Source organism: Furipterus horrens, unplaced genomic scaffold, assembly GCF_987537825.1.
Source record: "Furipterus horrens unplaced genomic scaffold, mFurHor1.1.pri manual_scaffold_7, whole genome shotgun sequence".
Lineage (NCBI taxonomy): Eukaryota > Metazoa > Chordata > Mammalia > Chiroptera > Furipteridae > Furipterus > Furipterus horrens.
The window spans coordinates 70,615,141-70,638,063 of NW_028327177.1; the positions used below are offsets into that span (position 1 = coordinate 70,615,141).

General features: G+C 40.5%; 1 protein-coding gene across 1 annotated transcript in view; it reads right to left on the reverse strand.

Moving 5' to 3' along the window:
• Positions 1-831: 831 nt before the first annotated feature.
• SLC7A13 (solute carrier family 7 member 13) overlaps positions 832-22,923 on the reverse strand; it is a 36,486-nt gene continuing 14,394 nt past the window's right edge. The window contains 5 exon segments of the mRNA XM_090284914.1: positions 832-983; positions 6,782-6,798; positions 8,347-8,441; positions 12,082-12,218; positions 12,221-12,415. Coding sequence (XP_090141040.1) covers positions 832-983; positions 6,782-6,798; positions 8,347-8,441; positions 12,082-12,218; positions 12,221-12,415 — 596 coding nt within the window.

Genomic DNA, 22,923 nt, shown 5'->3' on the forward strand with positions numbered 1-22,923 from the left:
TCACTGGTCACCATGGCCCAGCCAGGCTGACATAAACCATCAGTCATCACACCAGAGTATGGGTCCTCATACTTGACAATTCCTGTGACATGTGTGGACACTGCCTCTGAGGGATGAAGAGAAATGGGGAATGGAGTCTGTTAACAAAGGTTGTGGACCATCTTCCAATATTGCATCTCTGCTTTCTGAAAGGACATCTCCAAGCCCAAATCCTTTACATCCATAAGTTGAGTAGACACATTTTTTTATATTGAATTATACTGGATGAATGCTACTGCTGGGGTGCTATCTGCTCAGCCATCTACTGCACATGCATTACTGACACAACTACATCATAGTAGATGGGTCATATTTCAATCAAATGAAAACACAAGAAAGCTGTTCTTCAAAGGCACCTAAGAATTTAAAGAAAAGACCACAAAGGAAACAAATCTCAAAACTCATGCTCCTAAAATATCTCTTAAGTTGAAAAAAAAAATACTACTACATGGGAAAAGCTAACAAGACAAATTAAGGTTATTCTTTTATCTTCAAATCAGCACCAAAAGAAGAACTTGGGAAATGTGAAGAAAATGCTTTTTTATTTTTAATTGTTAACTTTCATTAGTAGATCCCCACAAATCAATGGAGAAGAAGTGGGAGAGACATCATCAATGTACCAAGCAATGCAAAACCAAGACAAGCTTTTTGCCAAACAAAACAGAGTTTAGTTATGCAAAACAATTTCTATATGCCCTCGGCACTTTTTTATGTACATTATCTCATTCTACAAAGAAAAGGATCATAGGCATTTCATCATTAATTCTCCATCATGTGCATGTTTTTAGAAGGCTATTTTTTAATAGTTTCTACTTCTGACATCTGTTCATCAGGCACATCAGGAATGCAGATATTAAATAGTAACTGTAAATAACACGTCATTTTCTCAAACACAACCAACTTCAACAAAAAGTATACAAAAGTCATATAAAACAGAAGTCCAGGAGAGGGCAAGATGGTGGAGGAGTGAGGAGAGGTTGTGGTTTCAGGCTCGGGAGACCCGTCTGCAGTTTGGGCTAACTGCAGACAGAACATCTCAGTGAGCGGCTGGATACTGGCAGGAGTGGAACCAAGGCACTGCTAGATTAGAGAAAATCCATCTGGGAACAACCTGTTTAGTGAGCATAGCGGAGGAAAAGGGGACGAAACGGGATTCCTGACTGGGGCAGCTGCCCGAGCTGCGGCGGGAAGCACACAAAGGCTTTTTGGCGACCACAGGCTACCCAGGAGAGGTGTTGGGAGGAGAGCGGATCTCTGCCAGCTGGAAGAGACGGGACTCGACCAATTAGCATTGGCACTGAAGGACAGGAGACAGCGTGCTGCCGGGCAAGTGAGAACATAATTCTCCTTTATATTTTTCCTAGTGGACGGTGGAGAGGGGAGGAAAGTTTGGGGGTGGTAGGCCATTCTTGAGGAGTGCAGGTGCAGAGGCGGGCTCATCCACTCCCCAACCCTACCCTTGGGTCGCGGGAGCGCACATAGGGAAGTGCTCTCACTCACTGGCCCAGGTGTGCGGGGCCATGAGTCCAGGCGTCCCTCGGACACTCCCCAATGGACATAAGATCAGTGCCCCAACGGGCACAGGGAAGGCCCACTGAACAGGCAGAGGACCGTGCGCAGATACCCCTAGACAGCTCCCGTGGGCGCCGGGCCCCAGGCCAGAAAGCAGACCACTAGCGCAGGCTCTGTTTGTGCCCACCCAGATGGGTGAGGGAAGGTGGGCGGCTGCAGCACAGGAAGAGCAGGAGGAGGCGACCCACGGACGCTCCCTTCCACTGAGCACAAGTATCCGCGGCCCCGCCCTAAGAGGCTAGAGACCAACTCCCTGAGCTCGGCTCAGCGGGACTGAGGGCACGGGGCGGCGCACGAGCGGGAAAGCACCTCAGCCCGGGGTCAGTGGGCGCCAATCCCGGGGAAAGCTCTCGGGCCGCCCGAGCGTGCAGGGGCTCGCGCACAAGGGCACCTCAACTGGCTCCAGCGGGCAGCAAGGGAGCGCACCGTGCCGGCAACCGCAGGTGTGCACCATTGCGGCAACTGCGGGCGCACACCAGTGCTGCAAGAAACAAGAACCTCTGAACTGCCACACTAGACCAGCTGCAGACACAGAAAAAGAAGGCAACACACCAAGGCTAAAACGGAGTAAAAACATCGCTTTTTCTTTTCAATTTTGTTTTCTCCCTTTCCTCTTTCTTTCTTTCTTCCTAATTCTTTCTTTTCTTTCTTTCTTTCTTTATTCTTTTCTTTCTTCTATTTTCTTGGGTTTCTTTGGGGGGGGATTGGGGGGTATTTTTTTCAATTTTTTTCTCCCTTTCCTCTTTCTTTCTTTCTTCTTAATTCTTTCTTTTCTTTCTTTCTTTCTTTCTTTATTCTTTTCTTTATTCTATTTCCTTGGGTTTTTTTTTGGGGGGGGATGGTTGTTTTTTCTCCCCTTCCAAAAAGAATAACAAACTTTATCTCTAACATGTTGCATATAACCTCTCCTTCTCATCCTCTCTCTTTAACTGTTGTTTATTCATTTGTGTGTCTAGTTTAGCCCCCCTATCACTCTAAATAATATAATATAATTACTATATAAACCCAATACAATACAATCCCACTTTCTTACTATATTATGCATTTTTCTATCCTTTTTTTCTATTTTTATTAACATACAATGTAAATATTACCTACTGGCTTGCACAGTCTCAACTATTATTAATCTATCACCCCCTCTATCAAAAATTATATTTTTCCTCCCCCAAAACAACTCTTATCTATTCTTCTTATAGTATAAAAGCTCTAATCTCTTTACATTTATATTAATATGGGCTCATTGGCTGACGATAGCAGAATAAAGTGGGGGATACTTTTTGAGGGTGTGGATCTCCTACCTGGGCTGTGTGTTTATGTTTTTAACAGCATCTCCACAAAAGAACTCAAGACAAAGTGGATAGAGCGACTATCAACCAACTAGCCAGAAGGAAGATCCTATCAAAGAACATCTGAAATATAACCAGACAGCATAAACAAACGACATAAAGGGTAACTCAAGAACATCAGGCTCAGGATATCAAAGAGACTGCACCACTGAAACCCCCAGATCTCCCATAAAGAATCTCATACCACAAAGGAGGGAAGTCAAAGCAGACTACCCCCCCAAAAAACAAATAAATAGATAAATAAAAAGAAACAAAAAGAATCCAACATGGTAAGGTGCAAAAATAACCCCTCAATGAAGAGAAAAGAGGAATCATCAGAAAGAGAGATAGATGAAATAGACATAGCCCAAATGTCAGACATGGAATTCAAAACAATGGTGGTAAAGAAGCTCAATATACTCGACATCCTTAAAATCAACTATGACAACCTCCAAGGAAGTTACCAGTAGCTCCAAGAAAATTACAGGGAACTTGCAGAAAACTACACCAGCATAAGAAAAGACATAGAAACTGTTAACAAGAACCAGAAAGAACTTAAGAATGCAATCTCTGAACTGAAAAACACAGTAGAATCGGTCAAAAGCAGACTAAACGAAGCAGAGGATCGGATTAGTGAGTTAGAAGATAATGTAGAGAAAAACTCCCAGACAATACAGTAAAATGAAAAAAGATTGAAAAAATATGAACAAGATGTAAGGGAATTACAGGATAGCATGAGAAGAAATAATATCAGGATCATAGGAATTAGAGAGGGAGAAGAAAAGGAGCATGGAATTGAAAAACTGATAGGAGAAATAGTGACAGAAAATATCCCGAACCTGATGAGAGAAAAAGTGATGCAAGTTCAGGAAGCACAGAGAGTTCCAATGAAGAGGAACCCCCAAAAACCCACTCCAAGGCACATCACAGATAAAATGGCAACATTCCAAGACAAAGAGAGAATCCTAAAAGCGGCAAGAGAAAAACAGCAAATAACATACAAGGGAGCTCCGATAAGGCTATCAACTGATTTCTCAACAGAAACATTACAAGCCAGAAGGGAATGGTCAAAAATATTTCAAGCAATGAAAAACAAAGGCCTACAACCAAGAATACTCTACCCAGCAAGGCTCTCATTCAAAATAGAAGGTGAAATAAGGAGTTTCTCAGACAAAGGAAGACTAAAAGAATACATCTGCACAAAACCAGCATTGCAAGAGATGCTAAAGGGAGTGTTCTAAGAAAAAAGAAGAAAAGAACAAGAGAGGAGAGGAACAGAGGTACAAAGGGCAATGAATAAATACACGTCAATAATAACCTTAAATATAAATAGATTAAATGCTCCAATTAAAAGACATAGGGTAATGGAATGGATAAGAAAACAGGACCCACATATTTGCCGTCTACAAGAAACACATCTAAAAACCAAAGATTTACACAGACTGAAAGTAAAGGGATATAAAAAAACATTCCAAGCAAACGGACCGGAAAAAAAAAGCCGGGTTAGCAGTCCTCATATCAGATAAAATGGATTTCAAAGCAAGGACAATAAAAAGAGACAAGGAAGGACATTTCATAATACTTAAAGGAACAATCCATCAAGAAGATATGACTTTGATAAACATATATGCACCCAACATAGGAGCATCCAAATTCATAAAGCAAATACTAGAAGACCACAAAAAGGATATCAACAACAACACACTCCTAGTAGGGGACTTCAACACTCCATTATGAACAATAGACAGATCATCAAAGCAAAGAAACACCAAGGATATACAGGCATTGAACAACACACCAAACCACATGGACTTAACTGATATATATAGAACTTTTCACCCCAAAGAAGCAAAATATACATTCTTTTCAAGTGCACATGGGACATTTTCAAAGATAGACCACATGATAGGTCACAAAACAAGCCTCAACAAATTCAAGAAAATTGAAATCATATCAAGCATCTTTTCAGATCACAATGCCTTGAAACTAGAAATCAACCTCAGAGAAAAAAATCAAAGACACCCAAACTCATGGAGATTGAATAACACGCTATTAAATAATGAATGGGTTAACAATGACATCAAAGAAGAAATCAAGAAATTTCTAGAAACTAATGACAATGAACACACAACAGCCCAAAACCTGTGGGACACAGCAAAAGCAGTCCTGAGAGGGAAGTTCATAGCAATACAGGCATATCTGAAAAGGATAGAAGAATCTCAAATAAAAAACCTAACCATAGTGCTACAAGAACTAGAACAACAACAACAAACAAAGCCTAGGGCAAGAAGAAGGAACGAAATCATCAAGATCAGAGCAGAACTAAATGACATAGAGACTAAACAAACAATCCAAAAGATCAACAAAACTAGGAACTGGTTCTTCGAAAAAATAAACAAAATCGACAACCCTCTAGCCAGTCTAATCAAGAAAAAAAGAGAGAAGCCCCAAATAAACAAAATCAGAAATGAAAGAGGAGAAATCACGACTGATACCTCAGAAATACAAATGATAGTTAGAAATTACTTCAGACCACTGTATGACAAGAAATTTGACAATCTAGAAGAAATGAACAAATTTCTAGAAACATACAACCTTCGAAAAGTGAATCAAGAAGAAGTGAAAAGTCTCAACAGACCAATAACAAAAAAGGAAATTGAAACAGTAATCCAAAATCTCCCTGCACACAAAAGCCCTGGACCGGATGGCTTCACAGGCGAATTTTACAAAACATTTAGGAAAGAACTAACTCCTACCCTCCTCAAACTATTCCAAAAAATCCAAGAAGAGGGGAAAATCCCAAACTCTTTCTATGAAGCCAGTATTATCCTAATCCCCAAACCAGGTCAAAACACAACAAAGAAAGAAAACTACAGGCCAATATCACTGATGAACATCAATGCTAAAATCCTCAATAAAATATTGGCAAAAAGGATCCAGCAATACATCAAAAAGATCATACATCACGATCAAGTGGGCTTCATTCCAGGGATGCAAGGATGGTTTAATATTCGCAAATCAATAAATATAATACATCACCTAAACAGAATGAAAGACAAAAATCACATGATCATATCAATAGATGCAGAAAAAGCATTTGATAAAGTACAACACCCATTTATGATGAAAACACTCAGCAAAATGGGAATAGAGGGAGCATACCTTAACATAATTAAGGCTATATATGAGAAGCCTGAGGCCAACATCATACTCAATGGACCAAAACTGAAAGCATTGCCCCTGAACTCAGGAACTAGACAAGATTGTCCACTCTCTCCACTCCTTTTCAACAGAGTGTGGGAAGTCCTAGACACAGCAATCAGACAAGAAAAAGAAATAAAAGGCATCCAAATTGGGAAAGAGGAAGTAAAACTTTCATTATATGCAGATGACATGATAGTATACCTAGAAAACCCTATAAACTCCACTAAAAGACTACTGGATATAATAAGTGAGTTTGACAAAATCGCAGGGTACAAAATAAATATACAGAAATCTAAGGCATTTCTGTACACCAACAATAAAATAGCAGAGACAGAGACAAAAAAGAAAATACCATTTACTATAGCAACAAGAAAAATAAAGTACCTAGGAGTAAACTTAACCAAAGAGATAAAAGACCTGTACTCTGAAAATTACATAACATTGAAGAAAGAATTTAAGGAAGAAATAAATAAATGGAAGCAAATACCATGTTCTTGGATGGGAAGAATCAACATTATCAAAATGGCCATACTACCCAAAGCAATTTACAGATTCAATAAATACCTATTAAAATACCAATGACATATTTCACTGACCTAGAACAAATACTCCATAAATTCATATGCAACCAAAAAAGACCCAGAATAGCAAAAGCAACCTTGAGACAGAAGAACACAGCAGGAGGAATCACAACACCAGAAATCAAACAATACTACAAAGCCACTGTAATCAAAACAGTCTGGTACTGGCATAAGAACAGACATATAGATCAGTGGAACAGAATTGAAAGCCCAGAAATAAACCCAGGCCTCTATGGTCAACTAATATTTGATAAAGGAGGTAGGAACATAAAATGGAGTGAGAAGAGCCTCTTTAACAAATGGTGCTGGGAGAACTGGATAGGGACCTGCAAAAAAATGAAACTAGACCACCAACTTACACCACACACGAGAATAAACTCAAGATGGATCAAAGACTTAAATTTAAGCCGTGACACCATAGAAGTCCTAGAGGAAAACATAGGCAAGAAAATATCAGATATCTCACGTTACAATCTCTTCACGGATACAACTCCTAAAGCAAGAGAAATAAAGGAAAAAATAAACAAATGGGACTACATCAAACTAAAGAGTTTCTGCTCAGCAAAAGAAAACATCAGCAAGATGAAAAGGAAACCAACCATATGGGAAAACATATTTGCCAATGACATCACAGACAGGGGACTGATTTCCAAAATACATAAAGAGCTGATACGACTCAACATCAAGAAAACAAACAACCCAATTAAAAAATGGGCAAAGGACCTGAACAAACACTTCTCCGAAGAGGACATACAGAAGGTCCATAGACACATGAAAAAATGCTCAACTTCATTAGCCATCAGGGAGATGCAAATAAAAACCACAATGAGATACCATTTTACACCAGTCAGAATGGCCGTCATCAACAAATCAACAAGCAACAAGTGCTGGCGAGGATGTGGAGAAACGGGAACCCTACTGCACTGTTGGTGGGAATGCAGACTGGTGCAGCCACTATGGAGAACAGTATGGAATTACCTCAAAAGATTAAAAATGGAACTGCCTTTTGAACCAGCTACTCCACTACTAGGATTATACCCGAAGAATCTTGAAAGACCAATTCAAAAGAACTTATGCACCCCTATGTTCATTGCAGCACTGTTTACAATAGCTAAGTGCTGGAAACAACCTAAGTGCCCATCTGTAGATGAGTGGATCAAAAAACTGTGGTACATTTACACAATGGAATACTATGTAGCAGAAAGAAAGAAGGAACTCCTGCCATTTGCAACAACATGGATGGAACTAGAGAGAATTATGCTTAGTGAAATAAGACAGGCAAAGAAAGAAAAATACCATATGATATCACCTAATACAGGAAACTAAAGAACAGCACGAACAAAGGAACTAAATAGAACAAAGAGCAGAATAGCAGTCAATAGGGGGGAGGGGAGAGGGAGAGAAGGGGGATAAGTAAGGGAAGGGTTTAGTCAAAGAAACTATATAAAAGACTCATGGACATGGACAACGGGGAGGGATATGATTGCGGGAGAGGAGGTGGGTTGGGTGGGGGAGAGAAATTAGGGGAAGAGGGGACAACTGTAATTGAAAAACCAAAATATAAATAAATAAATAAATAAATAAATAAATAAATAAATAAAACACAGAAGTCCATTGAGATACACACATAGATGTAGTGCATGCGTGGAGACTTCACCAAAGGTATCAAAACCAAGCACAGACTTATGGCCATGGTTACCAATGGAAATGGCAAAAATACCTGAAAACAGCAAAATCCCCTCCAAAAATTAAGATATGAAAACCCATATGAAGGTCCTTCATATTTACATAAACAAAAAATAAGATTTAAGATAATAGTAGAAATCTTGGCTTAGGTAGGATGTTTAAGACATTATCAGGATATTGGTTGAAAGGAATTAACATCTAGCTTCTTACTGTTCATGAGTACAAGTAATTATGACCATTTGCTAATATGAGAACAGTTTTCTGATCTAGGTGACATTAATTTGTTAAGAGGGAGTTCCTAAGATCCAATGAAAGTCACAAGAACATTCCCAGGAAAGTATCTTCAGGCAGTAAGTAATTCATATCAAAAACAGAATATCCTCAGACCCTCTATTATCAGGCTATTGATAGGCTGAGTAATTATGACTTTATTATGGCTTTATAGGCTCAGCATATTAAAAACAAAACAAAAAACTTTAGTCAAAACAATTCTCCCAATTTAGTTTCATTTTTAGTTTCATTTTTGCCAAAAGAATACATAAAAATAAAATAAATAAATAAAAACCCTTGAAGCCTTATCCTTGATACCTGTTTTGGTATTTGGATTATAAGTGTCCTGCACCAAAGATTACTCAACCTAGAGGGAAAATTTCCTAGGCAGTCATTTTTTAGATGTCTTTAAGGGATGGATAGGAATCTGTATTCCAAAACTATATCACAGCTAGTCACAAATGATGGAACCCTTTAATTAGAAGGTTTTTTATTTAGGTCTTAAGGTATTAACAATCTCCTTTTAATTTGTAAGATACCCCTGAGAAAGAGAACTTATCATCTCATAGTTCAGTATCAATTATGAAATACTTATGGCATCAAGACAAATTCTGACCTCTTACACATATACTTTCTCCTTGCCTTCCTTTTTGATGCAAATGTATATTGAATTATAATATAGATAGTAATAACTATAAATATCAGATTCTGGATTTTGGCATGCCTTAGCTCACTTAATACATTCCACATTCCTAGGAGGTAAACATTATTTATTCCCATTTGCGATCTGAAGAAACTAGGATCAGAGGTCAACTACCAAGATGATTCCATGGGTTCTCTGAGTGCCCTCTTGAGGCCACTATGTACAATGATCAAACTATGGTTTGGGTTCACCTGACTGGCCAAACAGATTACCCTGCCTAAAAGCAGAGGCAACTCTCATTCCCTTATGTGCCCAGAACGCCTAGCAAGGTACTTAAGTATAGTTAGTTGCTTCTCAATAACTGATACTCAAATACACAACATGTATGGGTGGCTGGATGGAAGAAGTGGAAGGGGACTGAGAAGTATGAGTGTCAATCAGCCAAAGTTGAGGTAAGAGTATTGCTTTTTTTCCACCAGGGTCCTTTCTTGTACTTGGTACTTAGTAAGAGGCAAACACTCCAGAAAGACTGCCTGGATTTTTATTTTATTTTATTTTTTAATTATATTTTATTGGTTATATTGTTACAATAATTCCAATTTTTTCCCCTTTGCTTCCCTCCACCCACCACCCCCCCTCCCCCAGCAATCCCCCACCAAATCCATGCCCATGGTTCATACATACAAGCTCTCCCGCTTCACCCTTTCATATATTCTTCTTCTTTTTTTAAAATAAATAAATGATTAATTAATTATTTTAACAATAAAAAATAACAATCCCTCCCTATCAGATATGAAGACCCTTTATAATCTTATAAAGGACAATGGGCGAAGGTCTCAAGCTCCTCTAACTGCTTCAAGCTGGACATGGTTGTCGTCCTACCTACCCTTGGGTCAAGAAATCCCTAATAAGAGTGGGGGTGTGGAGGGGAGGGTGGTCTTCCCACATGGGGAAGGATCGTGCAGACTCCAGGTCAGTTGGCTGTCCCCGGAAAACGGCGTGCTTGGTTTAACAGGCTGGCATCCTTGTTGCATTCTGGGGGCAACAGATTTGGCAAAAGGGTTAAAAGACATCATTCAATCCATAACTACTAGATGACAAAAGGCAGGGATTAATTTTTCAATGTCCCACATTAGGGAAAAAAGGGGGGGGCTTCTTTGGAGGAAGGTGTGTCAGGCACACCTCACCTATCCAAAACCCTTTTGCCCATTATTCTTAGATTGGGTTGAGGGAAATATTTTAGGTTTCCCCCCTCTCAGACCTCTGGGCCCTTTTAGTCCAAGCGATTAGGATAGAAAAGAGGAACCAGTTCTAAAGTGAAGCCCACAGACCACCCCATTCTTCACCAACCCAGCCACTCAGTTCAGCCAAACCGTTGAGTCTCAGAAGGCAGTGATGCAGACAGGATTAAGTGAGGCCTATAGGTACAGAGAATCACTCAGGTAATGAGATCATAGGCTTATGCCCTTTGAAAACAGAAAACACATGTTAATTTATGTAATATAACTGCCTAGATTTAAATCACAACTCCATTACTTGCTTTGTGAGCTTTGACAAGTGACTTAACATTTCCAAACCTGTTTCCTTATCTATGGGAATACGGCCTGCATCCATTCTTTTGACATGGCCGTATTCCCAAAGACCTCCTCTACGGCGAGCTAGCAGAAGGCCAGAGGATGACAGGGCGCCCAAAACTGCGGTTCAAAGACATCTGCAAAAAGGATATGACACAATGCTCCATCAATCTCAACACATGGGAAGTTCAAGCAGACGACCGCCTAGCCTGGAGGCTCGCGGTCAGGCAAGGTATGTCACGCGCAGAGGCTGCGCGCAACGAGGAGGCGGTCCAGAAAAGATCGAGGCGGAAGCAGCGTCAACAGCAGCAACAACAGCCATCTGCCTTCACCTGTAACAAGTGCGGCAGGGATTGTCACTCCCGAGTCGGACTGCACAGCCATTCTCGGCGGTGCAGATAGACTCTCAAGAAGCTACGCCATCGTCTCTCGAGACGGACGGCTGCTGATGCGATGTGCGATGCGATTCCTTATCTATAAAATGGTGATATAACAGTAGTATGTACTTTTTGTAATACAAGAGGATAATGTGATAATCCAAGAAAAGTTTGTAATGCCATGCTTAGCCAATCAGACTATTTTACCTTTCAGATAATCAGAGCCTTGGGGCCACTTTTCTCCAATAGTATCTTATGCTGCCAAGTTTTTTGCTTATTTCCTTTTCTATGATTAGAGGGCTTTCCTGTGAGACACTTCCTCGTCAGATTGAAAGTAAGGTTAAAAGTAAGTAATGTTGAGCCCTGGCCAGTGTGGCTCAGTTGGTCGGAGCATCATCCCATAGATGGAAATGTTGAGGGTTTGATCCCCAGTCAGGGTGTGTACCAGAAGGCAACCAATTGATGTTTCTCTCACATCAATGTTTCTCTCTCCCTCTCTCTCTAAAAAAAAGCAATAAAAAAATTTCCTCAGGTGAAAAAATAAATAAGTAAAATTGAAAAGATGGATTGGTCAGTACTCTGTCTGACCACACAGAGAGCCGTCTTTCTCTAATAAACCTAAATGAACCTGAGTGATTTTATAGTGGATAAAATCTTCCAAAATAAAAATAAAAATTAAATATCTTTATGTTTCACAATTTTTTAGTAGTAAAAAGATCTACTTATGGGCGTTCTGAACAGAGTCTTCAAATAGAGTTCCACTCAATACATCTTACTTCACCCAGAAAAAATTAAAGAACTCACTCTTACCTTGTAAGGTCTAGGCAGATTGGGCTCTTGGTATCCCAGTTTTACTATTCCTATCATTGATAGTACAGACCAAAGAGAAACTACAAAATAAAGATAGTTGATCAAGTCAATTATGTTTGTAGAAACAACTGCAATGTCATGGTGATAAGCAGATATAAATGGGCAGGAGTAAACAACTGAGGCAGCTGAACCTCTTGGACCTCAATATATGTTACTCTCAATGACTGAAGCACATTAATCAAAAGGTTGCTAAATAATGAGGCAACAGTACCAAAATGAACCACCCATGTTAGTGAAGGGACAACACTATTTTTCCACATGATGGCCACAGCATCTGCAGAAACACAAGAACACACAAAAGGAAATATCTGGACAAAAAGAAGCTAATAATAAACCTTTACAAATTATTTCAAAACAAATGCAGAAAATTTTTTAAATAATTAAGAAAATTTAATGTTGTTTAATTCTACTATTTGTGTCTTTATTTCATACATGGCACCTAATACATGTGTCCATTTTAACCTATCACATGATCATAAATGGTTATCATCTTATATGTCTTTCCCAATAGACTAGGAACTCCACTTCTTAAGGGAGACCATTTATTTCTTTTCTATAAAACTAATATTATACTCCACTCAGTGATGGGCATAGTGTAAGTTTTCAATAATATTATGAAACAAATTGATTTTGTTGAGTGGATGATTAAGTGCATGCATATTTCCTAAAACTAGTTTGCAGAGTATTGATAGTTGCAGTCAGAGTCAAATAAGCACAGTGCAATACTGCTGACACTAGAATGAGCCTTATGAAGGCCCCATATCATGCAACTTGACATACTAAACAGAAATAACAATGAATCGCAGAGACAGAAAAGAGATTATACCTCAGTCAAAATACATATGACATTTGGGTGCTCATCTAAATGATAGACCAGATTCTCAACTGGAGGTGACTGGGTTCCTCAGGGATCCTTTGGCAATGTCTGGAGATGTTTTTGGTGTTATAACAGGAAATGTTGGAGGTTACCACTGGTATCAGCAGGGAGAAGCTGAGGATGCCACTAAACAACCTCCAGGGCACAGGACAGATCCCACAACAAAATACTGTCTAGGGCTGAGATGGAGAAACCCTACTATAGACCAACATTTAGAGAATGTTCTGACTTTGTCACTTAAAGGTGAAGAGGCCGAATGAACACTAGTTAAATATAAGTCAGAATATGTAAAAAGCACTAGTGAAGAAAGCATTCATTACTTATGAGAATCTATTTGAATTCAATTCCTATGACATAGATATAAGCTAGGACAGCTTGTTCAGACACGGAGAATCAGTTCACAATTTTCCAATGATATGAGTTTGGTGGGGAGAATCCTCTGGAGTGTTGCTCTGGTGCCAAGGCTGGTTTCCAGGGGATCCTCCAGGACATCACATATTGTCCCATAACAAAGAGTACAACTCTTTCAATATTACAAAATAAAAATGTCATCATGGTTCTTGTTTTTAAAACTCTATTTCTGAACCTATTTTAAATTAGCCTTAAGTGCCATATTTTACTTTTCTCTTTAGTGCTATTCTACAATATTGGGTCCTGTTTTTAAATACTTCTTCTCTCTCTTAGTGTTCATTTCAAATTTGGTGTTGTTGGTTGTTACTCCTGGATGTCCATGCCTCCCCAGAGTTTTCATTTTCAGACACATTGCAGAAGTGCCTCTTCTCAGGAGTGAAGTAGTCCTCCTTTGAGTTCCACAGTCCACAAACCTGGCTGGTTTTAAGCAGAGAACATTTCAGTTCAGCTCTGCTACATAACCTTCACCTTTACCAACAGTGATTTTTCCTCTTTTATTCCCTTCATTGTGTCATTTACTTTCTTTTACAAATTACATTTTACAAGGAGGGACCCCCCCAGAAAATGGAGTTATCTTCTGGAGGGTAGACCCCATGTATCACAGGCTACCACTACTAGGTGAGTGCTCTAGAAACCCACCTACGTCAGTTAGCAGCTGTTGTTGCTGTGAGAGGCTGCATTTGGCTTCAGTGAATTTTTTTAAGACTCTTTCAATGCCTATTTTATGATGGGTAGTTTACAAGCACACCTGCCCACACTGCACTGAGTGTTCAGCAGTTTTTGACAAAAATGCCATGACTCCCATGCTTCACCCTCCCTATTCACCCAATCTTGCCCCAATCAACTTTTGTTTGTTTTCCTAATGAAAAAAGTCCTCAAAGGGAAACATTTTGCTGATGTGGAAGACATAAAACAAACAACAGCAGAAGCACTATAGGCATCAAACTCAATGAGTTCAAAAACTGTTTCAGGCAATGGAAAAAACATTTCAATCAGTGTATTGCATAAAATTGAGAGTACTTTGAAGGTGAGTGAAGTTAACATGTAAAACTAAATATACATTATTTTATAAATAAATTCTGGGTTTTGGGGGGGTTCCCTCTCATATACACTTTTGGTAAAAAGTAAGTTAAAGAGCATGGAAACACATAAAGAATAAATGTCCCAACTTCCAGCCAAGATGGAAGCATAGGTAGACACACTGCATCTTTCTTCACAACTAAGAATAAATATGACAACTTCAAAACTGGAGACAACCAGAAGTTCCAGAAAATTGAGCTGCATGGAATTCTAACAACAACAACAAAAACATATAAAGAAGAAATACTCACCCAAACATGTAGAAGGGGTGGAGCCAGGGTGGAGATGACAGAGTGTAGAGGTGGCAGCAGTGGCAACAGTGGCTGTGGCCAGCTGGCAGAAAGCAGTCAACACATTTAAAACAGTAGGGAGAGGTGCCTGAAGAGCATTTCAGCACTAGACCAGAATATGTAGCTCATGGTTCCAGTGCCAGGGAAAATAAAGCCACATGGCTTCTGAGTGTGAAAAACAGTGGGGGTTGGGGTGATGAAAGAAACTTCCAGTCTCTCAGCAGAGTCCACTTGTTTAGAGGGCTCCCATGGTCCTAGAACATCTGCAGACCCATCTACTCTGGGAATCATAACAGGGCAACAACTAGAGAGGCACCAGTCCCATACAGAAGTGGGAGAAGTGCCTGGAAAAGGGGTAAGTGCTAAGAAGGTAGTATTGTTCCCTCTCAGACCCCTCCCCCACATACAGTGCCACAACATGGTGAAACAGGTCGCCCTGCACTGATGAATACCTAAAGTTCTGCCCCTTACAACATAACAGGTGCAACAGCTCTACCTAAGACACAGAGGCAAACACAGGAGCCTGTCAAGTTGAGGAGACAGAGAAGTATGGCCTAAAAGAGGGAAGAGATCAAGGTTCCAGTGGGAAAACTAAGCAACAGGGAGATAGCCAACCTAACAGACACAGAGTTCAAAACACTGGTGATAAAGATGCTCACAGGCTTGACAGATATGCTTGAGTATGGCAAACGCATAAGAGAAGAAGTGAAGGCTATGCTAAGTGAAATGAATGAAAATCTACAAAAAAAAACAATGGTAAAGGGAAGGAAACTGGGGTTCAAATCAATGATTTGGAACATAAGGAAGAAATAAACAGTCAACCAGTACAAAAGAAAGAAAGAAGAATTGAAAAAAACAAGAAGAGGCTTAGGAACCTCCAGGACAAATTTAGATGTGCCAATATCTGAATTATAAGGGTGCCAGAAGGAGAAGAAGAAGAGCAAGAAATTAAAAACTTATGTGAAAAAATAGTAAAGGAAAACTTTCCAAATTTGGCAATGGAAATAGATATACAAGTCTAGGAAGCACAGAGAGTCCCAAACAAGCTAGACCCAAAGAGGACCACACCAAGACACATCATAATTAAAATGCCAAAGGTTAAAGATGAAAATATAATCTTAAAAGCAGCAACAGAAAAGAAGAGAGTTATTTACAAAGGGGTCCTATAAGACTACCAGCTGATTTTTCAAAAGAAGCTTTGTAGCAAGAAGGAACTGGCAAGAAGTATTCAAAGTGTTGAAAAGCAAGGACCTACAACCAAGATTACTTTATCCATCAAAGCTATCATTTAGAATGGAAGGGCAGATAAAGTGCTTCCCAGACAACGTAAAGCTAAAGGAGCTCATCATCACCAAGCCTTTATCATATGAAATGTTAAAGGAACTTACTTAAGAAAATGAGAATCAAAACTATAAACACAAAAAATGACAACAAACTCACAACTATCAACAACTGAATCTAAAATATAAAAACAAAATCCAACTAAGCAAACCAGAATAGGAACAGGATCATAGGTATGGGGATCATTTGGAGGGTTATTAGCTGGGAGGGGAAAAGGGGGATAAATGGGGAAATGGTACAGGGATTAAGAAGCATAATTGGTAGGTACAAAACAGACAGGGGGAAGTTAAGAAAAATGTATGAAAGGGTGAAGCCAAAGAACTTATATACATGGCCCATGGACATGAACTAAGGGGGGAGGGGCGCGGATTTGCTGGAGGGAAGTCGGACACTGGCCAGAGGGGAGCAAACGGAAAAGAAATTGGGACAACTGTACTTCCGGCCAAGATGGAAGCCTAGACTGACACATTCCATTTCCCTCCACAATTAAGAAGGACTAGAACTACCGTAAAACCAGAAATAACCAGAAATTACAGAAAATAAAGCTACATGGAAGTCCAACATATGGAGTTATACACAAGTGGTGCTCCTCCAGATGGGTAGGAGGGGCAAAGCTGGGGTGGAGAGACCAAGCTGTGCTGCCAGTGGCAGTTGCAGCAACGAGCAGCAGGACTGCAATAAGCACAGACACCCATATTTAAGGGGAGGCAAGAAGTGCCAGGGGAGCACCCCTGGCTGCAGTCTAGACCCATCATCTTGCGATTCCAATGCCGGGGAAGACAGACCCTCACTGCCTCAGACTATGAGGCCCAGAGAGTGTGGGAACAGAGGAGGAGGCTCCCAGTCTCTCAGCAGAGAGTAAATGGCAGGAATCCATCTTAGATCCCCACCCCCACACAAAGCGCCACGGTGTGGTGAGAAGGGTGGCTTGGTAGTGACAAGTGCATGGGGCTCTGCCCCCTATAGTGTAGAAGGTGTGACAGCCCTGCCCAAGAAGGAAAGGTAAACAAACCTGTCAGGACAGCAGGAATAATGATAGAGATACCAATCACGTGGCTGACCGGAAATCAAATACATGAATTAATAGATGAACAGATAGGTAATCTTTCTGAGGCTCAGTGCAGAGCTCTAGTTATAAGACAGCTTACAGAAATAACAGTGGAACTTAATCAGACGGAGAAGGAATGAAGGCTAGTCCTACTGAAATGAATGAAAACACATATGAAATAAGTGGTGAGGGAAAGAAAACCAGGGATCAAATCAACAATTTGGAATATAGGGAAAGAACCAACAGTCAACCAGTGCAGAAAGAGGAAACAAAAAGTGAGGAAAATTAGGAGAAGCTTAGAAACCTCTGGGATAACTATAAGAGAGCGAATATCCGAATTATAGTGTTGTCAGAAGGTGAAGAAGAAGAACTAGAAATTGAAAAATTATGTAAAAAAATAATGAAGCAGAACTTCCCGAACTTGGGGAAGGAAATACTTACAGGCCCAGGAAGCACAGAGAGTTCAAAAAAACTGGAGCCAGGGAGAACCACACCAAGACACATTATAATCAAAATGTCAGAAATTAAAGATAAAGAGAGAATCTGAAAAGCAGCAAGAGAGAAGAAAACAATCATGTACAAAGGGGTCTCAATTAGACTATCAGCTGATTTCTCAAAGGAGACTCTGCAGGCAAGAAGGGACTTGCAAGAAATATACAAAGTAATGAAAAGCAAAGACTACAGCCATGATTACTCTGTCCAGCGAAACTGTCATTCAGAATAGAAGGGCAGAGAAAGTGCTTCCAGGACATAGTAAAACTGAAGGAGTTCATTAGATCCAAACCACTGCTATATGAGATGTTAAAGGGATTTGTTTAGAAGGAGGATCAAAACTATGAACATTAAAATGAAAACTGTATTACAACAACCAACAACAGAAGTTAGGGAATCAAAACAAAGGCAAACTAAGTAGGCAACGAGAGTGGAAAAAGAATTATAGGTATGGGGAACATATAGGGGAGGTCAGCGGGGAGGGGGAAGGGGGAAAGGGAGGGAGATGATGCAGGAATTAAGAATCATAGTAGGAGGGAGTGGAGTAGAAAGAAAGATGTTAAGAAGAACTATATGCATAACCAATGGGCATGGACTAAGGGTGGGGGGAGAACCGGAGCATGGGGGTGTGTGTCACTGGGTGGAGGAGAGAAGAGGGAAATGAAATTGGAACAACTGTAACAGCATAATCGATAAAACATATTTTTTAAAAAATTGGGACAACTGTAAAAACAAAAAAGGAGAAGTACAAATGGGTAGTCACAGAGTAGCCATGGGGATGTAAAGTACAATATAGAAAATTGAATAGCCAAAGAACTTATATACATGACCTATGGACATGAACAAAGGTATGGGGATTGCCTGAGGGAATGAGAGTGCTGGGTGGAGGAGGGAAGGGGAAAAATTGGGACAACTATAATAGCATAATCAGTAAAAAAACAATTAAAATTTAAAAAATGAATAAATGTACCTCTCCTTGCCAACCCCTCATTCACACACACCAGATGTAACTACTGTCAACATCTTTTTGGATATTTTTCCAAGAATTTTGTATATATATGTATAAGCATCTGTGATGGTATGTGTATATATGTGTGTTTGCGTTTGTGTGCAAGTAGGCTTGTTTTTTCACTTCCTAATATAGTCTGATCATATTATACATGTGCATCTAATTATTTTCAAGGATTATTCCATTATATAATTGTAAATTAATTATTTACAGTTTTGTATTTATGAATTTTTAGCTTGTTTTCAGTTTGTTGCTAATATAAGAAGTTCTTTAATGAACACATGTGTGCCTCCAGGTTCTATGTAGTCATGCAATTTTCCTCTTAGTGTAAATTCTTAAAAGTGGGACTTGTCAGTCAAGCGGTATATACATTTTTTAAAAAGTGAGTTATCACAAAATTACCCTCCAAAAATGATTGAGTCAATTTACCAGTAAGTGATCCTAACATTTCTACACCAGTTGGCTAGCTACTTGTAGACTGCTTCCACTCACAGAAACCTTCCTGGCCTCTCTCTCCCACACAGTTCACTTACTCTCTTAGATTATCTTTTGCTCTGCTTAAATTCCTATTTAGGAATCCCAGACAGGAGTTCCCAAGGGAGATGTGTTCATAGGATGGCAGTAACATTGAAGTCCTCAGGCTGAAAATACCAGGAACAGTTCCCCACTGTGATATTTTCACATACCTCATTCTAGAGGGACATTGTCCTCTTCTGTTGCAAAACTTTTTCTAAAGGAAGGCTTTTTTTAAACAGTCAGTGCAGAAACAGGTCAGAGGTCTGATACTGAAACAAAGGAAAACCTTATGTGACTAATGTCACTGGTTCTTTTTCTATGTAAACCACAGAATCTCATATGTATTATAGCCTGAAATAACTTTTCAATGTCCATCAAATAAAATGTAGCATTTAATTCACACTGCTTCATAAATACTCTATATTCCTTTGGAACTTTTCACATCTTTTAAATATTTTCATTTGATTGAAAACACTTCTCAATTCTTAAAATTCCTTAATTCCTATGTCTAATATTTATATTTTCTTTTATATAAATTATGCAGTTAATTAAAGAAAATTTGGAAAATTTAATAAAGAATAAAGCAAAGCCACTCACAATATCATTCTAACAGTCCTCCATTCTTAAATATTTACCTTTTGTTTTATATCCTAACATATTCTGCCTTTCCCCTCAGTATTACATTATAAACGCTGTCCTCTTATTTTAAGTGTTCATCAAAAATATGATATTTGAAAAGGCTCAAAATAGTCTATTACATGAATTTTCATAAATTATTTATTTGAAATTTGTTGACTTTTGGTGACCTTTAATTTTCTGCTCTCATATATAATGATATCATGGTTATCTCTATACATATGTATACCCCTGATTATTTTATTCATTTAAGTTCCTAATACAGTAAAGAGTAGATATTTGAATTTTAAAAAGTATTTTAGGAGAGAGGTAAGATGGTGGAGGAGTGAGGAGAGGTTGCGGTTTTAGGCTCCGGAGACCCGTCTGCAGTTTGGGCTAATTGCAGACAGAACATCTCAGTGAGCAGCTGGACACTGGCAGGAGTTGAGCCAAGGCACTGCTGGATTAGAGAAAATCCATCTGGGAACAACCTGTTTAGTGAGGATAGCGGAGAAAAAGGGGACGAAACTGGATTCCTGACTGGGGTGGCTGCCCGAGCTGTGGCGGGAAGCACACAAAGGATTTTTGGTGACCACAGGCTGCCCGGAGAGGAGTCAGGAGGAGAGCAGATCTCTGCCCGCTGGCAGAGACGGGACTCGACCAAGTGGCATTGGCGCTGAAGGACAGGAGACAGCGTGCTGCTGGGCAAGTGAGAACATAATTCTCCTTTATATTTTTCTCTAGTGGACGGTGGAGAGGGGAGGAAAGTTTGGGGGTGGTAGGCCGTTCTGGAGGAGCCCAGGCGCAGAGGCGGGCTCATCCACTCCCCAACCCTACCCTTGGGTCGTGGGGGCACACATAGGGAAGTGCTCTCACTCACGGGCCCAGGTGCGCGGTGCCGTGAGTCCAGGCATCCCTCGGACACTCCCCAATGGACATAAGATCAGTGCCCCAACGGGCACAGGGAGGGCCCACTGAACAGGCAGAGAACCGTGCACAGACACCCCTAGACAGCTCCCGTGGGCACAGGACCCCAGGCCGGAAAGCAGACCACTAGCGCAGGCTCTGTTTGTGCCCGCCCAGACGGGTGAGGGAAGGCGGGCGGCTGAAGCACGGGAACAGCGGGAGGAGGCGACCCACGGACGCTCGCTTCCACTGAGCACAAGTGTCCCCGGCCCTGCCCTAAGAGGCCAGAGACCAACTCCCGGAGCTCGGCTCAGCGGGACTGAGGGCACAGGGCCGCGCGCGAGCACGAAATCACCTCAGCCCGGGGTCAGTGGGCGCCAATCCCGGGGAAAGCTCTCGGGCTGCCCGTGAGTGCAGGGACACGCGCAGGGATTCCTCGGCGCGAACGCGGAACTGCCACAGCCCAGCGACAGCAAGAGCCAATCCCGGTGAATGCTCTCGGGCCGCCTGCGAGTGCAGGGACGCGCGCAGGGATTCCTCGGCGCGAACGCGGAACTGCCGCAGCCCAGCGACAGCAGGAGCCAATCCCGTGGAAAGCGCTCCGGCCGCCCGCGCGGGCAGGGTCGCGCGCAGGGACACCTCGGCGCCAACGGGGAACCACCGCTGCCCGGCAGCAGTGGGCTCCAACCGCGGGGCAAACTCTTGGGCTGCCTGAGCGCGCAGGGGCTCGCGCAAGGGCACCTCAACTGGCTCCAGCGGGCAGCAAGGGAGCGCGCTGTGCCGGCAACCGCGGGTGTGCACCATAGCGGCAACCGGGGGCGCACACCAGTCCTGCAAAAAACAAGAACCTCTGACCTGCCACACTAGACCAGCTGCGGACCCAGAAAAAGAAGGCAACACACCAAGGCTTAAACGGAGTAAAAACATCGCTTTTTTTTTTTTTTTCCAAATTTTTTCTCCCTTGTTCTTTCTTTCTTCTTAATTATTTCTTTTCTTTCCTTCTTTCTTTATTCTTTTCCTGGGGTTTTTTTGGGGGGGTTTTGGGGGGTATATATTTTTTTTTCAATATTTTTTTTCTCTCTCTTTTCTCTTTCTTTCTTCTTTATTCTTTCTTTTCTATCTTTCTTTGTTCCTTTCTTTCTTACCTTTTGGGGTTTTTTGGGGGGGGTTGTGGTAAATTTCTCATTTTCTTCTCTTTCTCTCTTTCTTCTTTTCTTTCTTCTATTTTCTTGGGGATTTTTTGGGGGGGTGTTTTTCCTTCACCTCTTCCAATAATAACAAACTTTATCTCTAACGTGTTGCATATAACCTCTCCTTCTCATCCTTTCTCTTTAGTCGTTGTTTATTTGTTTGTGTGTCTAGCTTAGCCCCCCATCACTCTAAATAATATAATATAATTACTATATAAACCCAAATACAATACAATCCCACTTTCTTACTATATTATGTATTTTTCTATCCTTTTCTTCTATTTTTATTAACATACAATGTAAATATAACTTACTGGCTTGCACAGTCTCAAATATTATTAATCTATCACCCCTCTATCAAAAATTATATTTTTCCTCCCCCAAAACAACTCTTATCTATTCTTCTTATAGTATAAAAGCTCAAATCTCTTTACATTTATATTAATACGGGCTAGTTGGCTAACGATAGCAGGATAGAGTGGGGGATAATTTTTGAGGGTGTGGGTCTCCTGCCTGGGCTGTGTGTTTATGTCTTTAACAGCATATCCACAAAGGAACTCAAGACAAAGTGTATAGAGTGATTCTCAACCAACTAGCCAGAAGGAAGATCCTATCAAAGAACATCTGAAATATAACCAGACAGCATAAACAAACGACATAAAGGGTAACTCAAGAACATCAGGCTCAGGATATCAAAGAGACTGCACCACTGAAACTCCCAGACCTTCGATAAAGAATATTACACCACAAAGGAGGGAAGTCAAAGAAGACTACACCTCCCCCAAAATAAATAAATAAATAAAAACAAAAAGAATCCAACATGGTAAGACGCAAAAATAACCCCTCAATGAAAAGAAAAGAGGAATCCTCAGAAAGAGAGATAGATGAAATAGACATAGCCCAAATGTCAGACATGGAATTCAAAACAATGGTGGTAAAGAAGCTCAATATACTCGACATCCTTAAAATCAACTATGACAACCTTCAAGGAAGTTACCAACAGCTCC